The following is a 22055-nucleotide window of genomic DNA, read 5'->3' as shown; positions in this document are numbered from 1 at the left end:
TAGATGGTTGCTGGATAGCCCCCGCCTCACAGATACAATGTGTGCGGTCACGAGCCTCTTGACAAAAGTGTTAGTCAAAGGTCGAGTCAAGAGAAGAGTGTATGGCATGTGGTGCACCCACGCTCCCTATTAGTGTCACCACCACCCTCTCTTCTCCAAGGTATTTCTATCGCCCCATCTTCCACACCTTCAGTGTATTGCTGAACCATTCATAGCTTTCCACATATTCAGACACATTCACAATCAACATCAACATGCCATTTTCCACACATATTCAGTCACTTCACATTGTCCATCATCACCAAATGGCATGCAATCACATTCAATCACTCGCATATTCGATCATATTTCAATATACACTTTCACACATAACACGTATGCCACAATCAATCAAATTACACTCAAACATCCAATTTTCATCACACACAATAGCCAACACCCATCACACTACATTCACACTACATTCTACGCAACATTTTCACCATAATCTCACTACAATCAAATTAATTCCATTAAGACACATATTTCCAGCATTCACATTATAACACATAGCAAAATAACAGATTCAAACACAATGAGATAGGGTAGAGTACCCTTTACCTCAGATTAAAAACCTAACACAAAATCTATGATGAAAGTGCACCCCACACAAACTTTCGTCCTAAGTATAGAGGAAAACACTATGAGAAATCAAAGAAAGTGATGAAAACCCGAAAACCCTAACTTACAAACTTACCTCCAAACGCTTCAAACATGATTTCAACCTTCGATCTAACTCACAACCATTAAATACCCTTTTGATCACGACACTCTCGCTACAACGTGACCCCTCCCTCTCACTATAGCGAGATTTCTCTCAAAAATGCACCTTCCACTGTCGCCATCTCGCTCTAGGGAGGGAACTCTCGCTGTTTCTCCCCTTTTCTCCCAGTGCCTTCTTTCTACAGCGAGAACCGCACAGTTTCATGCTTTTTACCTAGGGCCTTCTTACTATAGAGAGAACACCCTACAATACACACTTAGCTTATTTTCAATCCAGCCCAGTCATATTCAACAATTTTAGTTCAACCACAAACTAACATATATGCTTATACTCGTATTCACACATTTATATAAGTCCACATCATCATATACATATTTTCATCACCATATATATATATATATATATATATATATATATATTAAACACAAACACATGAAAATCCACATATATACTTATATTAATACAAAAATTCGGGACGTTACAACTTTCCCTCCCTTAGGAAATTTCACATGTGATAGTAGTTATTCCAGTCAGGACAACACTGTGGTTACTATCAATTACAATAGTAACTACTATGAAGGCGTCAACTTTTCTATATATAGATTTTTATCATTTAGGGTTAGAAAACTTTCTGCAGAACTTTTTTTCCTTTAGACTTTTTAGAGTTTTATGATACTTTTGAGAGAGCCTAGGGTAACCTTGGGTGACAGTCAATGGTTCAACCTAGGGTTTGATTTCCATTTTCTTCACTTTTTTCATCTTGATGTTATTGATTTCTCTTTACTTCCATTTTGTAATGGTGAGACCCATCTTTATGGAGGGTAAACCTTTTGTAATCCCTAGTGAGTTCACTTGAATTCTTGAGTTTTGAATGTTAATATAATTCTTTTTCTTTCATGAATTTCTTCTTCCTAATCTCTTGGATTGAATAAATAGTTAAATGAGATTCTAAACTTGAATTGCTTAATTCTTGATTTATTTCTAAGGTTGCATAATCTTGAGATGAAAGATTAGAGTCCATTGAATTGCTTAATTCGTATAGAAACATAAAGTTGATTTTCGCTTGTTAAATTAATCTAATTTTGGAAAGAGAGGAAGAGTATTAAATCTTGAGAAGAATAAGAATAGAGTCAACATGAATCAACTAGAAGTTACTACATTTTATTGATTGAATTTTGCAATTTAATTTTCTACTTAAGTAGATTGAACTTAAAATCACAAAACTCTCTTTTTTACTTGCTTTCTAAATACATTGCAAAGTACATGTTTGATATTCGATTACTCATCCAATGATTCATAGAAGACAACCTAAGTTAGCACATTAGTATTACATTAATTTCTATTTATATTTTGATAAAGATTCACGACAAATCTTTATTCATCAATAATGATAGGATCAAATGAATTACAGGTTCAAAGGGAAGAATGGGCTCAAAAGCTGTGCCATAGGCCCACAGTGTGAAGGGTTTACACTCCAATAAATAAAGGAATAATAGCTAAAGGTGGTGACAGGTAGAAAGAGAGAAGTTAATTGGTGGGTGAAGTTTACCTGCCTTTATAGTTGTTTGGAGTAAGGATACTTATGGAAATTATTGTATTATGTATGGATGGAGAGCAATAGGTCTCGATAGGCTTTGGACAATAGTTCTTGCTACTAATTTTTCTTAATATTTCAATACAGAATGATTCATTTTCATTCTTGGAATTGATTTGTATCACATAATTTCATTTAAAAAAGGAATTATAATCATTATTATTAACCTTCAGCTTAAGAAAAAAATTAAATTACATTAGCAGACAGTCAATTTGCTATGAAGTGTAATGAAAGAAATTGCTATTACTATAAAAGAGAGCATAGTAGATGCCGCATCCCTGATCAGCCATGTACACACGTTCCACGCTTAACTGGTCAATTGCGTCTGTCTAACTCTTAAATCAGATGTTCTAAATGAAAATATGATAATTTTTTTCACATGTAACGTACTTTAACGACTTCACTTTACTTCATCTTATGCTAATTCTGTTGGCTTCCTCAATTTTGGTTAAATCATCTCTTAATGAGTTGCATTACATTAACTATGCTAATCCAAATATTAAGCAAATTTATGCCTAGAACAGAATTCATGAACGTTTCATTCTTGATATCTGCCATAAGGATTATGTGCCTTCAAATCACTGGTTGACATGGTTTCAATATTGTATTATATTGGCTCCAAACCAAGACATTCAGGAGTTTCACTTTTTAGACCATGTAACTTATGTCTTGGAATGCTCCTGTCCTTCAGGGAGAAACCAACCTAAAACTACTCATTCAGAATCTGATAGCGGCATTTGGTAAGCATCTGATGGTTCGAAATCTGTCATAGACGGGGGCGGTTTTTTATTTGACCGACTCCGGACTCGGTCTCTTGGTCTCTGTTTTCCTTCATCCTCGGACGGTGCCTGCAGAATGAAAATATAGTAATTCCTTGATTTGGAAAATATACAAGATAAGCATAAAACAACAAAATTCTTGCTCCATTACGTTAGTTTGGCTTTGTATATCCTATAATGCCATATAACTCAAAAATCAAATTCTCAAAGATAAGCATATCAAGGAAAAATTACCTTGGAACTAGGTTGGTTTGAGTCTGATGACTGATTGGAACTAGGTTGATTTGATTTAGACAGCTGAACTTGTTGGCTCCTTCGCAGCCAGGTGGTACCCAAAGAAATTAAGGCACCCAGAAGAAGAAAAGGACCAACTCTTGGATCCTCAAGGTAAACAGAGAGTCCACTAACACCGCCCAGAATACTCTGCTTCAGATTTTTCAAGGGAATATTTTGTACACTTTTGGACCAAATAGGTTCGGTTTCATCCGGAACAAGCCTAGGAGTTCGTAGTGTCTGCAGAGAGAAAATGATATTGCAAAATAAGAAAACAATACAGGATTGATTAATCCCAGCAATAACTCTGTCCTTTCAAAGCATTAAGTTTGACAGTCGTGAAATTATTATGATCACAAAAAGAAAATGTATCATTTGAAAAACACCAGTAAACAGAATCAAATACTTGAATGCCCAGGTTACTACTTGCAAATTCAACATTCAATATGGGCCTAAAATTAAGGCTTACCAAACCTATTCACAAGTTAATAAAACTTACAAAGAATGGTAAATCTCTTGAGTCACCATCTGCTATAATATTTGCAAGCCACTGAGTTATCTGCATAAGAAAATAGAAAATATCTTAAAAGAGCTGTGCATTAGATCTAATTCATCGTACATTATTAGTTCTTATAGCGCACAAGATATTTCACAAGTAATATGACATAATACATTTAAGCTACACAAGAAATGTAAGAACTTTTTATGTGAAAATTTTGATTGTAAAATGGAAAACCTGTGAAACATCAACTGCATCCTTGTACCCAGCCACAAACTGGCCTGTCTGATCAGAATCATCAATTAGATCTTGGACAAGTAGTGATGTCCACTTTGTCTTTTCTTGTGCCGGCGAATCAACAGCACTACTATTTCTCAGGTAACGAATAACAAATAACCGAGGAATATCAGTTACACCCTTCCGTTGCCCACAAGTGTGATCACTAGCAGCATGACCAAGGTAAAATTGACAGTAGTCCTAAAATATCAGTTCTGTTAGCTCAGGCCAGATGCAAAGATAATGCAGAAGTAATTTTCATTCAAAATATCCCATGAATAATGCAAAAGCATGACCAATGACTATGCAATACCAGAAAGTGGATCCTCATGTTAATAAGAGAGCCTGCCTAATCAGCATAAGAATATCCCACAACTTGAGTATGACTTTTGTCTTTACATATAAGCCCTTTTCCATGAGCTCCTATAGTATATTTCAAAATAAAAATTACTGTATACTATACTAATGTCCTTAATGTGAATAAATAAGGAATTGGCTAACTACGTTAATTGCAAAGAAGAATTTTGGGTGAGTATCAATGAGATAATTTAGTTTCTCATCCAATTTTCTGTATCTTGCTAAGTCTACAAGTGGCTCTCTCCCTGATTTAACAAAAGTTCGGCATTAGAATCCAAAGGAGTGCCAATAGGTTTAGCATTCATCAAACTTGTCCCCTCTTAAATATTCATTACATAACTGAAATCACAAAACTGTTCTTAGACTGTATCTCTATCCCCAACAATGCCATTCTTGAAGGCAGCCCAACATAACATAACGAGAAGGATTGTGTGTTGAGGGTATACTTTTTCCAAGTACAAAAGGAAGGTCAATTTTAGGAGGCAGGGCTGAAATGAGGTGGAGTAGGCTCTAGAGGAGAGTTTGTATTAGCTCCATCACGAGATGGTAGTGGCAAGGGACTAGGAGGTTTAAACAGTGGTGCAGACCAATGTGGACAGTGTTAACAGACATAATGAAGATGCCTAGGGTTTCTGCAATGAAGGCAGTTGGATGGAGTTTCTTTGGGGAAGCAGTCTCCCAATTGTGTTTGCAATGAAGGTTGAACACTCACATGTCAGTAATAACGGGTCACAATGTCAATAAATAATCTCACATTGAATACTGACAGCACAAAAAATGAAAGGTCAGCAACAAAGGTTGAACACTCACACGTCAGTAATAAAGGGTGACAATGTCAATAAATAAGCTCACATTGAAGGCTGACAGCACAAAGAATGAAAGGTCAGCAAAGAATGATGGACACTCACATGTCAACTATGAACACTGACAGTATCAATAAATAATGCCAAAATGAAAGTTGGCTACTCACGCAGCAATGAAGGCTGACAGCGTTAACAAATAGGCATGCGATAAAGGCTGAGCATGTACATGACTCAATAAAAGAGTGAAGTGAAACAAGGAGTTGACGAACTAATTTAGTCCAGCAAAAGAAGAGGCAATACTGCCAAGATGGCAAGTGAGCACAAGGAACAATAGCAAAAAAGTCAAGCATAAGTGCAGGAGATCTGCCTCCTGCATCAACACTTGGAAGGATATGTTGATTGACAACTTCTGAAAAAGACAGACGTGTCTCTGTGAATACTCGAAGATCAAATGTGAGTGAATCAATCTCGAGTGTCTTAAAAAAAATGTTGGGTCAAACCAAAAGACATTTTAGGGAACTCCAACGAAATAGTGATAGAACAGGTCACCTAGGATAGTACCACTCTGATACCATGTTCAATTATAGGGCTGTAGATGTAAAAGGACTTGATTTGACATGATTTGTTACAATTTGATGATAAAATTTAAAACATTAACCCCTTGTTATACTAAGAGAAATGCTAGCAACATACTTTTTTGAACACACACTAACATACTTCTTGTGATTGGTCAGCTTTTTAAAAAAAGTCAAAGTATTTGCTTCATTAATTGGTCATCTTTTAAAATTATTTTGACTTTTTAAAAATTGACCAATGACAAAAGGTGTATTAAAAGGTGTGTTCAAAAGAGTGTGTATTAACATTCCTATTTAAACTAATAATTCTAACAAAATAAGGAAACAAATCATGAGATGTTAGGAAAAATAGAAACTAAGAAAATAGAGAAACTAGTACAAAAAAAGTCTCTAAGATATCCAAAATATTCTAGGATACAATATACATGGATTAATGTTAAGAATTTCGTGTACAACTGGGAATGGTAATACCAGTATGAAAAGCCTCTGCAGACTAGTGAACAAAAACCATCTTGGTTAACAGAACAAAAATAATATATTTTATGATTAATAAGTACATCATTACAAAATAGATAAGTTCCACCTGTCAAAGATGAGATGAACATGCAACACTGGATGCTATATTGTGATAAAATCTTCATGAATAAGCATTCTATTGATTTAGTGGTCAAATTAGGTCATGGGACATTTTCAAATTGACGTGTTATTTACAACCGTCATTTGGCAGATTAAACAGTGTCAGGGCAGCAATTTAGAATAATATTGCTATGATGCTCATGGGTCATTGTCAAATGAAATAACCATTCTTAAAAAAAATTTCTGAATTCATATTTGTTAATTTGTTCACTAATGCCAATTACCGGTACTGTGAAATTTATTATGAAAAGAAAAGGATTACTTTATTTAGAATGACAAAAAAGAGTGCAAATCAAGCAAATGAAAGCAAAAGATTACCTTTTGCTTTTCACCATCAAGCCAAGCAAATGTCAACCGCCTTCTCTTAAATGCGTCAATAGCTGGGGCTAATGATTGATTTTCAGATGACACATCCACGTGGCTATGCTTAGACAATGTTTCTTGAACCCTGCACATAGTCTATGGACCTGAATTACAAATCTGCCAAATTTGACTAACACATACTTGTTTAAAAGACAAAGATTCACCTCTCAAAATTATAATCTGTGAAAAATAAAAATGAAAAAAGTGTAATAAATATTATACCCAATTTATTAAGATTATGCATCTATCTAGAACTAGTCTGGAGCCCCAGTTTTACTTTACTAGGATTATGCATCAAAGCTCAAATATACCAAAAATGGAACAACAATTTGACTTTTATCAGGAACTCAAATGAGCATAATTCTGGATGTAAATGATGATGTGTGCAACATATCATAGAAATTATTTCCAAGACAAGACAAAAGTGCATACTTCACGCATTTTGTTTAACTCCAAGCTTGGCCTTCCTACTGCAATGGCACAATACCATATAACCGTATCGTATCCAGCACGAGAATAGCCACGGGGATCACAGCCTAGCTCCATTGATGTCACACTTCTTAGCTGAGGAAGCTCTGGAAGTAAAAATGGTAGACAGAGGAAAATGCAGCAGATAAATTAGGGATTAGAAAATTTGTAAGTTTATAAACTTCAGATAATAATGTCATATACTAAAAATTCCTTGAATAGCATAACATTAGTATCAGACAGAAAAAGTAATTATATACACCATTAACTACCATCTACAAACTCAAATGATGATGGTAAACATTGTAGTAAAAATCCCAATTCAAATCGTAAAATCGACTTTATGATTTTGGAAGCCTTTACTTTTTTAAATCGTGGGTAAAATTGTGGTCGAGTAAAATCATTGTTGTTAAATATGTATAAATATGTTAAGTAAGGAGATTAGTATCTTCGTCATTATGGTAACTAGGTAACTGTCTATTCTGTAATTATTTTGTAATCATTGATATTATTATTATTATTATTATTATCAATAATATTTAGCCCATTGTGTAGTTGAAACAAACAGATTCCTTTAATTCTCTTTGATTTCTTCTCTCTTAACACTTCTAGGGCCTAGCAAAAGGAGAATCTTAAATCCATGCATAGCCGGTAGGCCAACTGCCCATTGGTGAAATTTTTTTTCCTGGAAATTGTGCTTCAATTCCAATTTCCAGCCTTCCCTCCGCTGCATCACTGTTCATCAATGTACTGTTCTGGCAATACTGTGCGTCTGCAGCCTAACTGTTCACCGATGTTATTCTGATTTTTCAAATTTTTCAGCCACTGTTAAGCTCACCTTTTGGGTTGGAATGGTAGCAAAACTTGGGTAGGATATGTGTTGATTTCAAAGAACTGGTCTGGATATTAGAACAGGAGAATAAATAAAGAAGATACAAGGAAATACTATCCAAAGGGAAAGCCTCTCTTAGATCAATAAAAAAGGCATTGCAAGATGAAGGGGAGGGGTATTTGATTGAATATAAGATGCTGACTGAGAAAGACGGGGAGAGGTTAGAGATTCCAATAGAAATACAGCAAATACTAATGGAATTTGAAGATGTGTTTAAGCAACCAGAGGGTCTACCCCAACCGAGGAGCCGTGACCATGCAATTCAACTAAAAGGAGCTGAGATTCAAAATATCAAGCAATACAGGTACTGTTAGGTCCCATGAACCTAAGGGGACAAGTTCAGCCCAGCTGAGTCATGGGCCTTGGATTTGGAAAACTTATAGTAGGAGAAATAAGAAGGGGAAGAATGGGAATTAAAGAGAAAAATTAGTTACGAAGAGCAGGTTGACGTGTAATGTTTCTTATAAGGGGAGAGAAGAGAGAGAAAGGGTCAGTTATACTTTTCTGCTGTTAGTAGTGGCCAAGCGTGTGCAAACCTTGTAGGAGCTGTTCTCTGGGTATTGCAGGAATCTTTTCTGCAGTATTTTTGTGTGTTAATAATATCTTTTACGTCTTTGATTCGGTCTCTAACAAATTGGTCCGACCTGCCGGATACCTAGTCGGAGAGTGGCAAAGGAGCTGTATGCCTAAACATAAAAAGGGAGTACCAGCCATGGAAGGTCGTTTGAACTCACTAGAGAACTTAGTTAAAAGCTAGCTGATATTCAAGAGAGGTCACAGTCAGACTTGCAGAATGCAGTTTTCAAGTTGATGGAAGAGATGAAATAGATGGAATCGCGCTTGTCACGAGGTCCGTCCCATGATCAGAATACATTGTTAGAATCTTCTCACTCTCAGCATCAAATTGGTGAAGCTTCATCAAGTCAACAAACACCCTGAAAATTCTGCAACGGCAGAGTTTTGATCTGCAGTAAAGAAGGTCGAGCTTCCGTGGTTTGATAGCGCTGACCCAGGGGCGTGGGTTTCTCGAGCCAAGACATATTTCGAAATTCAAGACACTCAGCCAGAGATAAAGGTGGCAACTAGCCAAAATCTCCATGGAAGGGCCTACGGTTCATTGATTCAATCTATGGATAAAAAATGAAGAACCATCATGGGATAACCTGAAAGTAGCACTAATTTGGAGGTATGGAGGAGCTCTAATGGAGAACCCTTTGGAGAGTTTGATAGAAATTCAACGGGATGGGACTGTAAATTCATATATCGAACAGGAAGCCAGAACAGCAATTCATGGCGTACTTTATGCATGGTCTTCAGGCAGAGATTAGATGAAAGATTCATATTCATAAACCTGATAACAAGGTAAGGATGATGGAGGTAGCGAGAGCAATTGAGGCTGACTTGTTAGGGGATGTGCAGTATAAAACAACATATAGGAGGAGCTCAAATACAGGAAATGAGGGTTACTCTCATCCTCTGTTTTCGCGTTTTGGAACAGAGCCTTTGACTATGGCACGACTTGGTGGAAATTCAAGTGGAACACAAAACAAGGAGTTTCAAAAGGAAGAAGGGAAGTTTGGTGGATCAAGTTTGGGCAAAGTTGGGGATGGAGAAAGGCGAGTTCAGTATGGAAAGGATCAAGGAATGCGTCACTTATCATATGGTGAACTACTGGAGAGGAAGCAAAAGGGATTGTGTTTCAAATGTGGCCAAAACTTTCACCCTTTGCATCAATGCCCTGAGCGACAGCTCAAGTTAATCATTGTGGATGATTAACAATCTGAAGAGGGGGAGAAAGAGGTATTAGCTTTGGAGATGGAGGAACATCCTCCTAGAGGGCTGGAGTGTTCTACTCTTAGTTGTTATGCAGGGGGTCCAGGAGTTGGATTTCAACCCAAAACTATGAAAATAAAAGGAAAAATCAAAGGGGTTCCATTAGTAATTTTGGTTGACAGCGGAGCTTCTCATAATTTCATCTCGATGAAGATTGTTGAGTCCTTGGAGTTAGAATATGGCAACACCAAGGTAGGAATTAGACTAGGAGATGGGAACCGAAAACAAGTGCAAGGGAGGTGTAGTGGAGTAATAGTTGATTGGAAGACTTACAAATATGCATTGATTCTTATGTGTTTGATATGACAGAGGTTGACTTAATTTTGGGTGTGGAATGGTTGGCCACAATAGGAGAGGTCACTACAAATTGGAGGCAACAAATCATGAAATTTGAATGGTGTGGAAAAGCGTTGAATTGAAAGGTGAGCCTACTCTTGGAGGAAGAAATGATTCTCTCTTTAGCTTTCTAAATCAAGAAGAGCAGGAGGTTGACGGGTGTTAGAAATATGCAAATATGAAAATATAGTAATGCTGTAATTAGGGAGATGATATGCTGCATTTAAGGAAATAATATTCCTGTAATTATAGTAATCAGGTAACTATAATATCTCTGCAATTAATTCTTGTATTAATACTCCTAGTATAAATATATGCTCCGGTGTGTAGTTGAGACATATGGATTCACTCAATGCTCTATCGTTTTATTTTCTCTTAGCATGGTATCAAAGAGCCTGGCAAAAGAGTAATCTTAATTCGTGCATTTCCGGTGGGCCCACTGCTCATCGGTTAAATTTTTTTTCCAAAAATCGTGTTTTCCTTCTAATTTCTGGTTTCAGCTCCGACGACATGTTCACTATCGGGTACTGTTCCAGCGACTTTTCTAGACAGTGATTATACCTAGACTCATCTTGCTCTACTGGTTCCAAATCTGCCCTCGGTTTTTTCGTTCTGAGCCTCTGCCAGGTTGTTTCTGTTTGTAGGTTTTCTCTCTCCTCGTTGCAACCTATGGCGAGTTCTGCTACTCCCAAAGCTGACGCATCTATTTTACTAATTATATCACTACCTCACTTTATATGGAGAAGCTTGACGGCCGCAACTATGATTCTTGGGCCTCCAACATCAAATTTTGGCTTAAGGGCCAAGCCTACGTGGACCACCTTATGACCAAGGAAGACTCTGTGGATACTGCTGACTGAAAAGTGCAGTAAGATTGATGGCCAGCTTTGCAACATCATCAAGTCCACCATTCATCCTTCTCTACGGCAAATTTTTCGTTCTCATGAGACTTGTGAGACTGTTTGGGTACAGGCTAAGGAACTCTATACCAATGACATTCAAGGTTTTTATGGGGTTTGTCAAGATCTCACGAGTGCATTGCTCCTCGCCATCTTGATGGAACAATGTTTGAATATTTGAGCAAGGTCAATGGTGTTCTTCATGACTTTAATGAACTCTTGCCTCCCGCCGATACCCCTGCAAAGGAATTGGACCAACGAAAGACCTTCTTTATGCTGCTAACCTTGTATGGGCTACCTATTGACTACTCTATGATTCGGGATCAGATTTTGGGCTCTTCTACTATTCCTTCTATGAATTATGCTTGGTCACACCTTACTTCGCGTACCGCCCAAGTCTCCTTCTGACGTGGATGTGGCTTCTGTCCCCGTTGTTCCCGCTGCTCCGGTCTCTCAGAATAGTGACTGTAGTCGTCCCCGCAAACCTAGTAAAGGTCGTCCCAAGTGTGACCATTGTCACAAACTTGGTCACACCATAGATTGGTACTTTGCTCTCCATGGTCGTCCCCTTCGGACCGTGAATGTTGTCCAGGCTGCTCCACTACCTTTACCTGAAACTACCACTTTGCCATCTGCTTCTCAGGCACCTCCTGCTATCCTTTCTAATTTCCTCAAGTGGTATGAGGATCGCCAAACCTCTACTTCCATTGCTTCTGTTGCACACACGGGTAATTCTTTTGTTGGTATCTCTCACTCTACCTCTCTTGGTCCATGGGTCCTTGACTCTGGCGCCACTAACCACATTACTAGTAATAAGTTTGTTTTTTCTTCTCTATCTACCTCTGCTTATTTACCATGTGTTACTATGGCTGATAGGTCTCAAACACAGTCTCAGGGCCTTGGTCTTGTTTATCTCCTTCCATCACTTTCCATCAATAATGTCTTATATGTTCCTAGGTCTCCTTTTAATCTTCTCTCTATAAGTTGTCTTGTTCTCTTGACTGTATGGTTTCTTTTACTAAAGACTCTGTATTTTTATATGACCGGATTTCGGGGCAGATGATTGGCACCGGATGTGAGTCACATGGACTATATCAACTTTGTCCCTTGGCTCATGCTGGATCGATGGTGGATTCTCCTCTCCTTCTTCATGCTCAGTTGGGTCACCCTTGTCTTCAGAAGCTCCAGCAAATGGTTATGCGCCTCTCCACATTATCTATGAGTCATGTCAATTAGAAAAACATATTCATAATTCTTTTCGTGTCAATCAACGAGCTGCGTCTCCTTTTAGTTTGGTCCATTCAGATGTTTGGGGTCCTAGTCGTACTATATCTACCTTAGGGTTTAAGTATTTTGTTACTTTTATTGACGATTATTCTCGTTGTACTTGTTTGTTTTTAATCAAAAATCGTTCTGACTTATTCTCTATTTTTAAGTCCTTTTATCATGAAATTAAAAGTCAATTTGGTGTTCCCATTCGTATTTTACGTAGTGATAATGCAAAAGAATATTTGTTTCAATCTTTTCAATCATTTATGGCTTCCAATAGCACTTTTCATCAAACCTCTTTGTGCACATACCCCTCAACAAAATGGAGTTGTTGAAAGGAAGAATAGACATCTTATTGAGACTACTCGGACTCTCCTTCATGGTAATGTTCCTCATCAATTTTGGGCTGATGTTGTCCTTACAGCTTGTTATCTTATCAATCGTATGCTCTCTTCTACTCTTAATAACCAGATACCACACTCTGTCATGTTTCCTTGCCAGTCTTTACATCCTTTACCTGCTAGTGTTTTCGGGTCCACTTGCTTTGTTCATAATCTTAGTCTAGGGGTTGACAAACTTTCGCCTTGTGCTCACAAATGTATCTTCCTTGGTTACAGTTGATCTCAAAAAGATTATTAAGTGTTAGTCTTCCACCCTTAAACGCTATTTTATCTCAGCTGATGTTACTTTCTTTGAGTCTGTTCCTTTCTCTGGGTCTGAGTCTTTTCCAGTACCTTCTCAGTCTGTCACATCTCTCCCATTTGTTCCTGTTGTTTTTCAACCCCCAGAGACACCACCTCCACCAAATGACTCCTCCAGATACTCCTCCACTGCGTCCTTTACAGATTTATCTCCGCTGGCCCCACCCACCTCTTGTGCTATCACCGGCCAATGAAGGGACTCCATCTGACTCACCACCGGTTCCAACTCATTCACCTCTTCCGACCTTACCTTCTGAGACTGATCTTCCTATTGCTCTTCACAAAGGTATACGTTTCACTCGCAATCCTCTTCATTATGTTGCTTTATCATCGTTTATCTTCCTTTCATTATATGTGTCTTTCGTCTTTGTCTTCAATTTCTATTCCTAAGCATCAGGATGAAGCTCTTTCACATCCTGGTTGGCGTCAAGCTATATTAAACGAGATGAGTGCACTTCAGAACAGTGGAACTTGGGACCTAGCTCCCCTACCAGTGGGCAAATCAGTTGTCGGATGCTGATGGGTTTACACTGTTAAGGTTGGACCAGATGGGCGAGTTGATCACCTTAAAGCTCGCTTGGTCGCCAAAGGTTATACCCAAATCTTTGACTTCGATTATGGTGACACTTTCTCTCCAGTGGCCAAAATGGCGTCTGTTCACTTGTGCTTGTCCATGGCTGCAATCCGCCATTGGCATCTTTATCAGCTTGACATCAAGAATGTTTTTCTTCATGGTGATCTCACTGAGGAAGTCTATATAAAGCAACTTCCTGGTTTTGTTGCTTAAGGGGAGTCTTCCGGATTAGTCTGTCGTCTTCGAAAATCCCTATATGGCCTTAAAACAGTTTCCTAGGGCATAGTTTGGCAGATTCAGCACTGTAGTCCAATAGTTTGGGATGACTCGAAGTGAAGTAGATCATTCAGTTTTCTATCGCCATTCACCCACAGGATGCATTTACTTAATTGTTTATGTCGACGACATTGTTATCACTGGTAGTGATCATCATAGCATTATACAGATAAAGCAACACCTATGTTACCATTTTCAGACAAAAGACCTTGAACGACTTCGATACTTCTTGGGAATAAAGGTGGCACAAAATTTGTCAAGTTCTCAAGGACAAACCTCAAGCACTGACCCAATTGGCTGAATTAGGCTGAGTTTCAGTTCAACACTAATCATAATGCTACAACCAAACTACTCCCCCTTCAAGGCTCTATACGGACAGGACCCTCCTATTTTGCTTAAGGGGACCACCATTCTATCCAAATTGGAATAGGTTAACAGGTTAACTAACAAGAGATATTAGGAGCTTAAGGAACTCATAAGCAACCTGCTGCGTGCACAGGAACTCACGAAGAGAATTGTGGATAAGAGAAGACACATGGAATTAACTATAGGAGATTGGGCTTATCTTAATCTTTAGCATTATAGGCTGAAATATTTAGCTAAGCACCCTAATGAAAAACTCAACACACACTTCTATGGATCCTACCATATGGTTGAGACCAGCTACTGGATCATAGCCACATTCACCCAGTTTCTTAAGAAGAGCATTAATCCTAATGCAGTCTCACAACCCCTATCACCAATTCTTTCTGAGACTCATGAGCTCTAGGTAGAAGTAGAGAACCAGCAGAGGTATTAGCTACAAGTGAAGGACAAGGAGGGAAATTAGAAGTGTGGATTAGGTCACCAAAATTATCAGATTTTGAAGATAGCTGGATGAGTTATCACATTAAAAGCAGCCTAATGTACTCAGTTGATGATAGGAGAGTCTGGCCTCTCAAAGAGCCAACTCAGTACATCCATTTACTCTTATTCTCAGCTACATTGGCAGCAGTTAGGGCTGTTCTCATTCAACAACATCCATTCCTCCTTTGATATTGATACAGTTCTAACAGAATGCAGTATTATTTTCATTCTCCAAAAAGTATTTGGTTTATTCCAACAAATATAGAAGTTAATTCCATTAAATTTAGGATCAGATATGTCAGCCGTAAGATCCATTGAAGTTAGTGCACTACTCCCATAAGCAAATTATCCACCTATTTCCCCAACCCTTTCCCCTCAATATATCATTTAAAAATTTCCAGGCTGCATTGTTCCCAACACACATTAAAAATTTAATAGATAAAGACAATTGTGTTCCGAAAAAATTATAGGTATTAAACACACTGGGGAATCTAAACAATAGTGCTGTTGTATATACCTTGCTGTTTATTACTTTCCATCATATTTAAAAATAAAGAATTGTTAATTGAACCTGCACCACAATGCACAGGTAGTCAGTTAATTGAAGCTTACAAGTGCATTCAAATGGTTCTCACTCTCAGGTTGTATGACAAAGAAACAGACCATGGTGAACAACAGGTTTTACACCTGGGTCTTTAAGAAATACAATAGCAGGTGCAGATTCCACCCCAAATCTGACATTAAAAAACAGATAAAACAAATCAAGTTCAATACTTAATGCCAAATCAAGAAATGAATCAACAAACTAGTAAATGTAACAAAAACATTTGTAGGACCATCATCTGCTATATGGAAAAGATAAAAGATAGAATAATGTTTTTTCCCAGTTCAGATTTTTCAGAAATTGCAACTTACGCTCCCCACCAATAGGAAGATTCCTCTTCCCGCCAGAGAATGAATGCAAATGAAGCATAAGCCCAATAGTCTTTAGCTGCTTGTCGTATAAATGGAGCAGCACGCTCCCCCGATTTTGAGAAAAAGATGACTTTTACCTACAAGCCATGAACCACAAAAACTAAATATTAATTAAAACAGATAGATTTAAGTATAGATACACTCAAGTGGGTGTTTGGAGGAAATAGATTATTTCCAGGCAATCATTGTTTATTTTTTTCCAAAGTTCTCTGATGAAGTTGATAAAAATAAACTATCATTTCTCAAAAATAAAGTAAACACGCGCTAGGACAATTGTGAGCATTTTTCACTGAATATTATAATAGAAAAATGAGATACAAGGATGACATAGACAAGCTAATTGCCTCCAGTTAAAAAGATGGATAGAAACTTTCTAAGGAACCATTATGTAGACAGACCAGGTATGTAAAGCGCCTAAGCATGAGATGTCAAAGTATAAGATTGCTCAAAATGTAGGATTGCAATGTTTTGTTATGGCATATAGATGCCTAAACTTGCGTGACAGTATTGATATACCACAATTAGTATGTAGTAATAATAAACACTAAATGGTTGTTTAGTAACAACAGTTAACAACTGGATGCAAATAATTAAAATATAATAGTAATTTTTCAAGTTAATTATAAAAATTAACTTTGGTTTTAAGCCTTAATTCACAGTGATGTCTGGGGGCCTTCTCGAGTTAGCAATATAATCAAAGTGGCTTGTCACATTCATAGATGATCACACAAGGGTTACATGGGTGTTCCTTATGAAAGAAAAGTTGGAAGTGGGGAAGATATTTGAAATTTTCCGTAAAATGATCCCAACTTTGTTTCAAGCCCACATTCAAGTCCTTAGAATTAACAATGGGAGGGAGTACTTCTACCTTGGTGCTTACCTCCCCAAGCAAGGATGGTTGGGCAGTTAACTTCACGTGTGGATTCACCACAGCAGAAGGGGATCGTAGCAAGGATGGATAGACACCTCATGGAAATTACTAGATCACTCATGCTGTCAACTAATGTACCAAGTCATTTTTGGGGTGAAGTAGTTCTCTCGTTAGCCTACTTGATAAACAGAATGACTTTCAAAACCCTCAATTTCAAACTCCCCATCAAACCTTACTGTCCATATACCCCAAACACTAAACTCCTTACCAACCTTTCCACCAAAAATATTTGGATGCACAGCATTTATACATGACCAGAAGCCAAATTTAAGCAAAATTGGACCCAAAAGTATTACAGTACATCTTCTTAGGATACTCTCCAAACAAAAAAGGCTACAAATGTTACCACCCTTCAACCAGAAAATTCTATCATACCATGGATGTCACCTTTTTTGAAAATCAAACATTTTACCCAAAGGTAGCAGTTGGGAGAAGAGAGTGAATACTAGTGAATACCACCCTTGGGAGATTCTTTGTCCCACTCCACAGATTTCAGAATCTACTGTTGCTGCAATTGAACATGTTCTTCAAACTCAATTTGTGATAGATTTAGCACTGAAATTAGGAGCAGAATCTGAATCTAAATCTAGTGACATATCTGCTGCAGTACTCGAGAATGAACCTAATGCTCATGTTGATAAAAAGCTACAAGTCTACTCAAGAAAGAAGAAAACTCAAAAAGAGATAGAAACCTTTACACTTCCAAGGCAAAACCAAGATTCAGACCAGAATTTAGAACTTGACGATACTCATTAATGACCTAAACATACCTATTTTCTTGACGAAAAGGGGGAGATCATGCACGTAATACCCAACTGGAAATCATGTCTCTTTTGAGAAGTTGTTGCAGGAATAAAGGACTTTTATTCACCACCTTGGACAGCACCAAGATACCTCATGACTTTCATAAAGCAGTCCAAGTACCTGAGTTGGGAAAGCTGCTATTGAGGAGGAAATCAAGGCTTTGAAGAAGAATGAGACTTGGCAGCATAGCAGTCAAAATCGTGTGCCAAAACGTAAGATCATACGAGTTTACAATCTCTGGCCACCTTTCCATGCTAGCTCGCCCTTGGAAACGCAAACCACCAAGATCAACTGGGATCGCCAAGCTAGACCATAAAATCAGTAAGCTCGGACAATCCTGATGTGCTAAAAAACTCGAATTTTTGGGCCAATGAACTGCTAAGTGTGTAAGTTGTAAAAATCACTCTATGGTCTTAAGCAATCACCCCCAAGCTTGGTTTGATAGATTAACCTGGGTTGTTAAACGAAATGACTCACTCAATGCCATACTGACCATACAATGTTTGCAAAGCATTTAGAAGAAGGAAGGATTATTAACAAAGAAAATACTGCAGAATCAATTCTGCAATATCCAGAGCAAAGCTCCTACAAAGGTTCACACCCTTGCTCACAACTAACAGAAAAAAGCATAACTGGCTCGTTCTCTCTCTTCCCCACACTATATGAAACATTAAATGTCAATGTGTTCTCCATAACTAAACTCTCTCTCTAATTCCCATTCTGCCCCTTCTTATTTCTCCTACTATATGTTGTCCAAAATACAAATCCAAGGCCCATGACTAAGTTAGATTGGACTTATCCACTTAGGTTCATGGGACCTAACACTGCCACCCCCATCAATTGAAGCCTTGTCCTAAAAGCTAACATCTGGAAATTGAGTGGAAATTGTGACAGCATCTTTCCAAGTAGCATCTTCCCAAGTAGCATCTTCAGTAGGCTGCCCTTTCCACTTTATTAACCAACAAGGAACAATGCCCGCTTTCTTCCGTTTGTATTTGTTAGAAACATGCAAATATGAAAACATGTAATTATGGTAATGTCAAATGATATTCCCATAATTATGATAATTGTAACCATAATATCTTTGTAATTAATTCTTGTATCAATGCTCCTAGTATAATAAATATATGCTTCGGTGTGTAGTTGAAACACACGGATCCACTCAATGCTCTTTCGTTTTCTTCTCTCTTAACATAGTATTGAAGAGCCTGGTGAAAGAGTAATCCTAATCCATGCATTTCTGGTAGGCCCATTGCTTATCAGTGAAATCTTTTTCCAGAGAAATCGTGTTTTTCTTCTGATTTCTGGTCTCTTTCCCGACTGGTTTTATTTTTTGATGATACTGTTCATTGCCGGCGTACTGTTTCGGGGACCAAATCCCAAATCTGAATGGCTTTCCAACGCCACCAACCCCGCTTTGATAGTAGAAACATGCCCTCAGTTGTTGTTTCTCTCTCCAACCACCTCTATTGTCATGCGTCCAGTGACTTTTTCAGCAGGTGATTAGACTCCCGGACTCATCTCACTCTGCTGGTTCCGAATCTGCCTTCGATTTTTTGTTCTGAGCCTCCATCAGGTTATTTCTGGTTTTTTTCTGTTGCAGGTGTTTTCGCTCTCATCATTACAACCCAAGGTGAGTTTTGCTACTCCCAAAGCTGATGCATCCATTTTTACTAATTAAATCATTGCTCACTCTATACAGAGAAGCTTGACGGCCGCAACTATGATTCTTGAGCCTCTGCATCAAACTTTGGCTTAAGGGCCAAGACTACGCGAACCACCTTACGACGAAGGAAGACTCTGTGGCTACTGCTAATCGTGAGAAGTGGAGTAAGATCGATGCCCAGCTTTGCAGCATCATCAAGTCCACCATTCGTCCTTCTCTATGCCAAAATTTTCATTCTCATAAGACTTGTGAGATTGTTTGGGTGCAAGCTAAGGAACTCTATACCAATGACAATCGACATCTTTATAGGGTTTGGCAAGATCTCATAAGTGTCATTGCTCCTCGCCGTTTTGATGGAACAATGTCTAAATATCTAGACAAAGTCAGTGGTGTTCTTCATGACTTTAATGAACTCTTGCCTCTCGCCGATACCCCTGCAAAGGAATTGGACCAACATACGACCTTCTTTATGCTGTTAGCCTTGTATGGGCTATTTATTGATTACTCTATGGTTCGGGATCAGATTTTCAGTCAGCAATTAGACCCCCCGAACTCATCTCACTCTGCTGATTCCGAATCTGCCTTCAATTTTTTGTTCTGAGCCTCCGTCAGGTTGTTTCTGTTTTTTTTTCTGTTGTAGGTGTTTTCTCTCTCATCATGAGACTGTTTGGGTGCAAGCTAAGGAACTCTATACCAATGACACTCGGCATCTTTATAGGGTTTGCCAAGATCTCATAAGTGTCATTACTCCTTGCCGTCTTAATGGAACAATGTCTAAATATCTGGACAAAGTCAATGTTCTTCATGACTTTAATGAACTCTTGCCTCCCGCCGATACCCCTGCAAAGGAATTGGACCAACGTACGACCTTATTTATGCTGTTAGCCTTGTATGGGCTATCTATTGATTACTCTATGGTTCGGGATCAGATTTTAGGCTATCCTACTGTTACTACTATGAATTCTGCTTGGTCCACCTTACTCCGTGTACTGCCCAAATCTCCTCCTGATCCGGATGTGGCTCCTGTCCCCATTGACCCCTCCGCTTTGGTCTCTCAGAATAGTGACCATAGTCACCCCCACAAACCAGCAGAGGTCGTCCCAAGTGTGACCATTGTCACAAACTTGGTCACACCATTGACCAGTGCTTTGCTCTCCATGGCCATCCCACTCGGACCGTGAATGCTGCCTAGGCTGCTACACTACCTCCACCAGAAACCACTACTGTGTCGTCTGCTTCTTAGGCGCCTCTTGCTATCCTTTCTAATTTCCTCAAGTAGTATGATGATCATTAGACCTCTACTTCCACTATTTCTATTGCACACACGGGTAATTCCTTTGTTGGTAACTCTCACTCTACTTTATCTTCTCTCTCTACCTTTACTTATTTACCTTTTGTTATTATGGCTAACGGGTCTCAAACACAATCTCAGGGCCTTGGTATTGTTCATCCCTTCCATCACTTTTCGTCAACAATGTCTTATATGTTCCTAGGTCTCCTTTTAACCTTCTCTCCATAAGTCGTCTTACTCGTTCTCTTGAATATGTGATTTCTTTCACTAAAGACTTTGTATTTCTGCAGGACTAGATTTCGGGGCCGATGATTGGCACAGGATGTGAGTCACATTGACTATATCAACTTCGTCCCTTGGTTCATGCTAGATCTGTGGTGGATTCTCCTCTCCTTCTTCATATGCTCAGATTGGTCTTCCTAGTCTTTCAAAGCTTCAGCAAATGGTGCAGCGTCTCTCCACATTATCTATGAGACATGTCAATTTGGAAAACATATTGGTAGTTCTTTTCATAATCGTGTCAATACACGAGCTGCGTCTCCTTTTAGTTTGGTCCATTCAGATGTTTGGGGTCTTAGTCGTACTATCTACCTTAGGGTTTAAGTATTTTGCTATTTTCATTGATGATTATTCTCGTTGCACTTGGTTGTTTTTAATGAAAAATTGTTTTAACTTATTCTCTATTTTTAAGTCCTTTTACCATGATATTAAAAGTCAATTTAGTGTTCTCATTCGTATTTTACGTAGTGATACTGCAAAAGAATATTTGTCTCAACCTTTTCAATCATTTATGGCTTCTAATAGCACTCTTCATCAAACCTCTTGTGCACATACCCCTCAACAAAATAGGGTTGTTGAAAGGAAGAATAGACATCTTATTGAGACTACTCGAACTCTCTTTCATGGTAATGTTCCTCATCAATTTTGGGCCGATGTTGTCCTTACAGCCTGTTATCTTATCAATCGTATGCCCTCTTCTACTCTTAATAACCAGATACCACACTCTGTCCTGTTTCTTCGCCAATCTTTACATCCTTTACCTGCTCATGTCTTCGGGTCCACTTGCTTTGTTCATAATCTTAGTCTAGGGGTTGACAAACTTTCGCCTCGTACTCACAAATGTATGTTCCTTGGCTACAGTCGATCTCAAAAAGATTATGTGTTACTCTTCCACCCTTAAACGCTATTTTATCTCAGCTGATGTTACTTTCTTTGAGTCTGTTTCTTTCTTTGGGTCTGAGTCTTCTTCAGCACCTTCTCAATCTGTCACATCTCTCCCACCTGTTCCTGTTGTTTTTCAACCCCCAGAGACACCACCTCCACCTCCGCCAGATGACTCTCCTCCAGATGCTCCTCCTCTGCGTCCTTTACAGGTT

The 22055-nt window shown here is 38.3% G+C and overlaps 1 protein-coding gene across 1 annotated transcript in view; it reads right to left on the bottom strand.

Annotated features, from left to right (window-relative positions):
* Window positions 1-2494: 2494 nt before the first annotated feature.
* The window catches only part of LOC113862317, a 45033-nt gene continuing 25472 nt past the window's right edge, over window positions 2495-22055 (bottom strand). The window contains exons 12-20 of the mRNA XM_027495410.1: window positions 15928-16064; window positions 15676-15746; window positions 15530-15583; window positions 7351-7493; window positions 6874-7014; window positions 4146-4385; window positions 3909-3968; window positions 3371-3649; window positions 2495-3205 (exon numbers count right to left, since the gene is read on the bottom strand). Coding sequence (XP_027351211.1) covers window positions 3071-3205; window positions 3371-3649; window positions 3909-3968; window positions 4146-4385; window positions 6874-7014; window positions 7351-7493; window positions 15530-15583; window positions 15676-15746; window positions 15928-16064 — 1260 coding nt within the window. The 3' untranslated portion in view covers window positions 2495-3070. The remainder of the gene's footprint in view (window positions 3206-3370; window positions 3650-3908; window positions 3969-4145; window positions 4386-6873; window positions 7015-7350; window positions 7494-15529; window positions 15584-15675; window positions 15747-15927; window positions 16065-22055) is intronic.

The sequence above is a fragment of the Abrus precatorius genome, unplaced genomic scaffold (assembly GCF_003935025.1).
Source record: "Abrus precatorius isolate BTA unplaced genomic scaffold, Abrus_2018 Scaffold10, whole genome shotgun sequence".
Taxonomy (NCBI): Eukaryota; Viridiplantae; Streptophyta; class Magnoliopsida; order Fabales; family Fabaceae; genus Abrus; species Abrus precatorius.
This window is presented reverse-complemented; position numbering and strand designations above follow the sequence as displayed.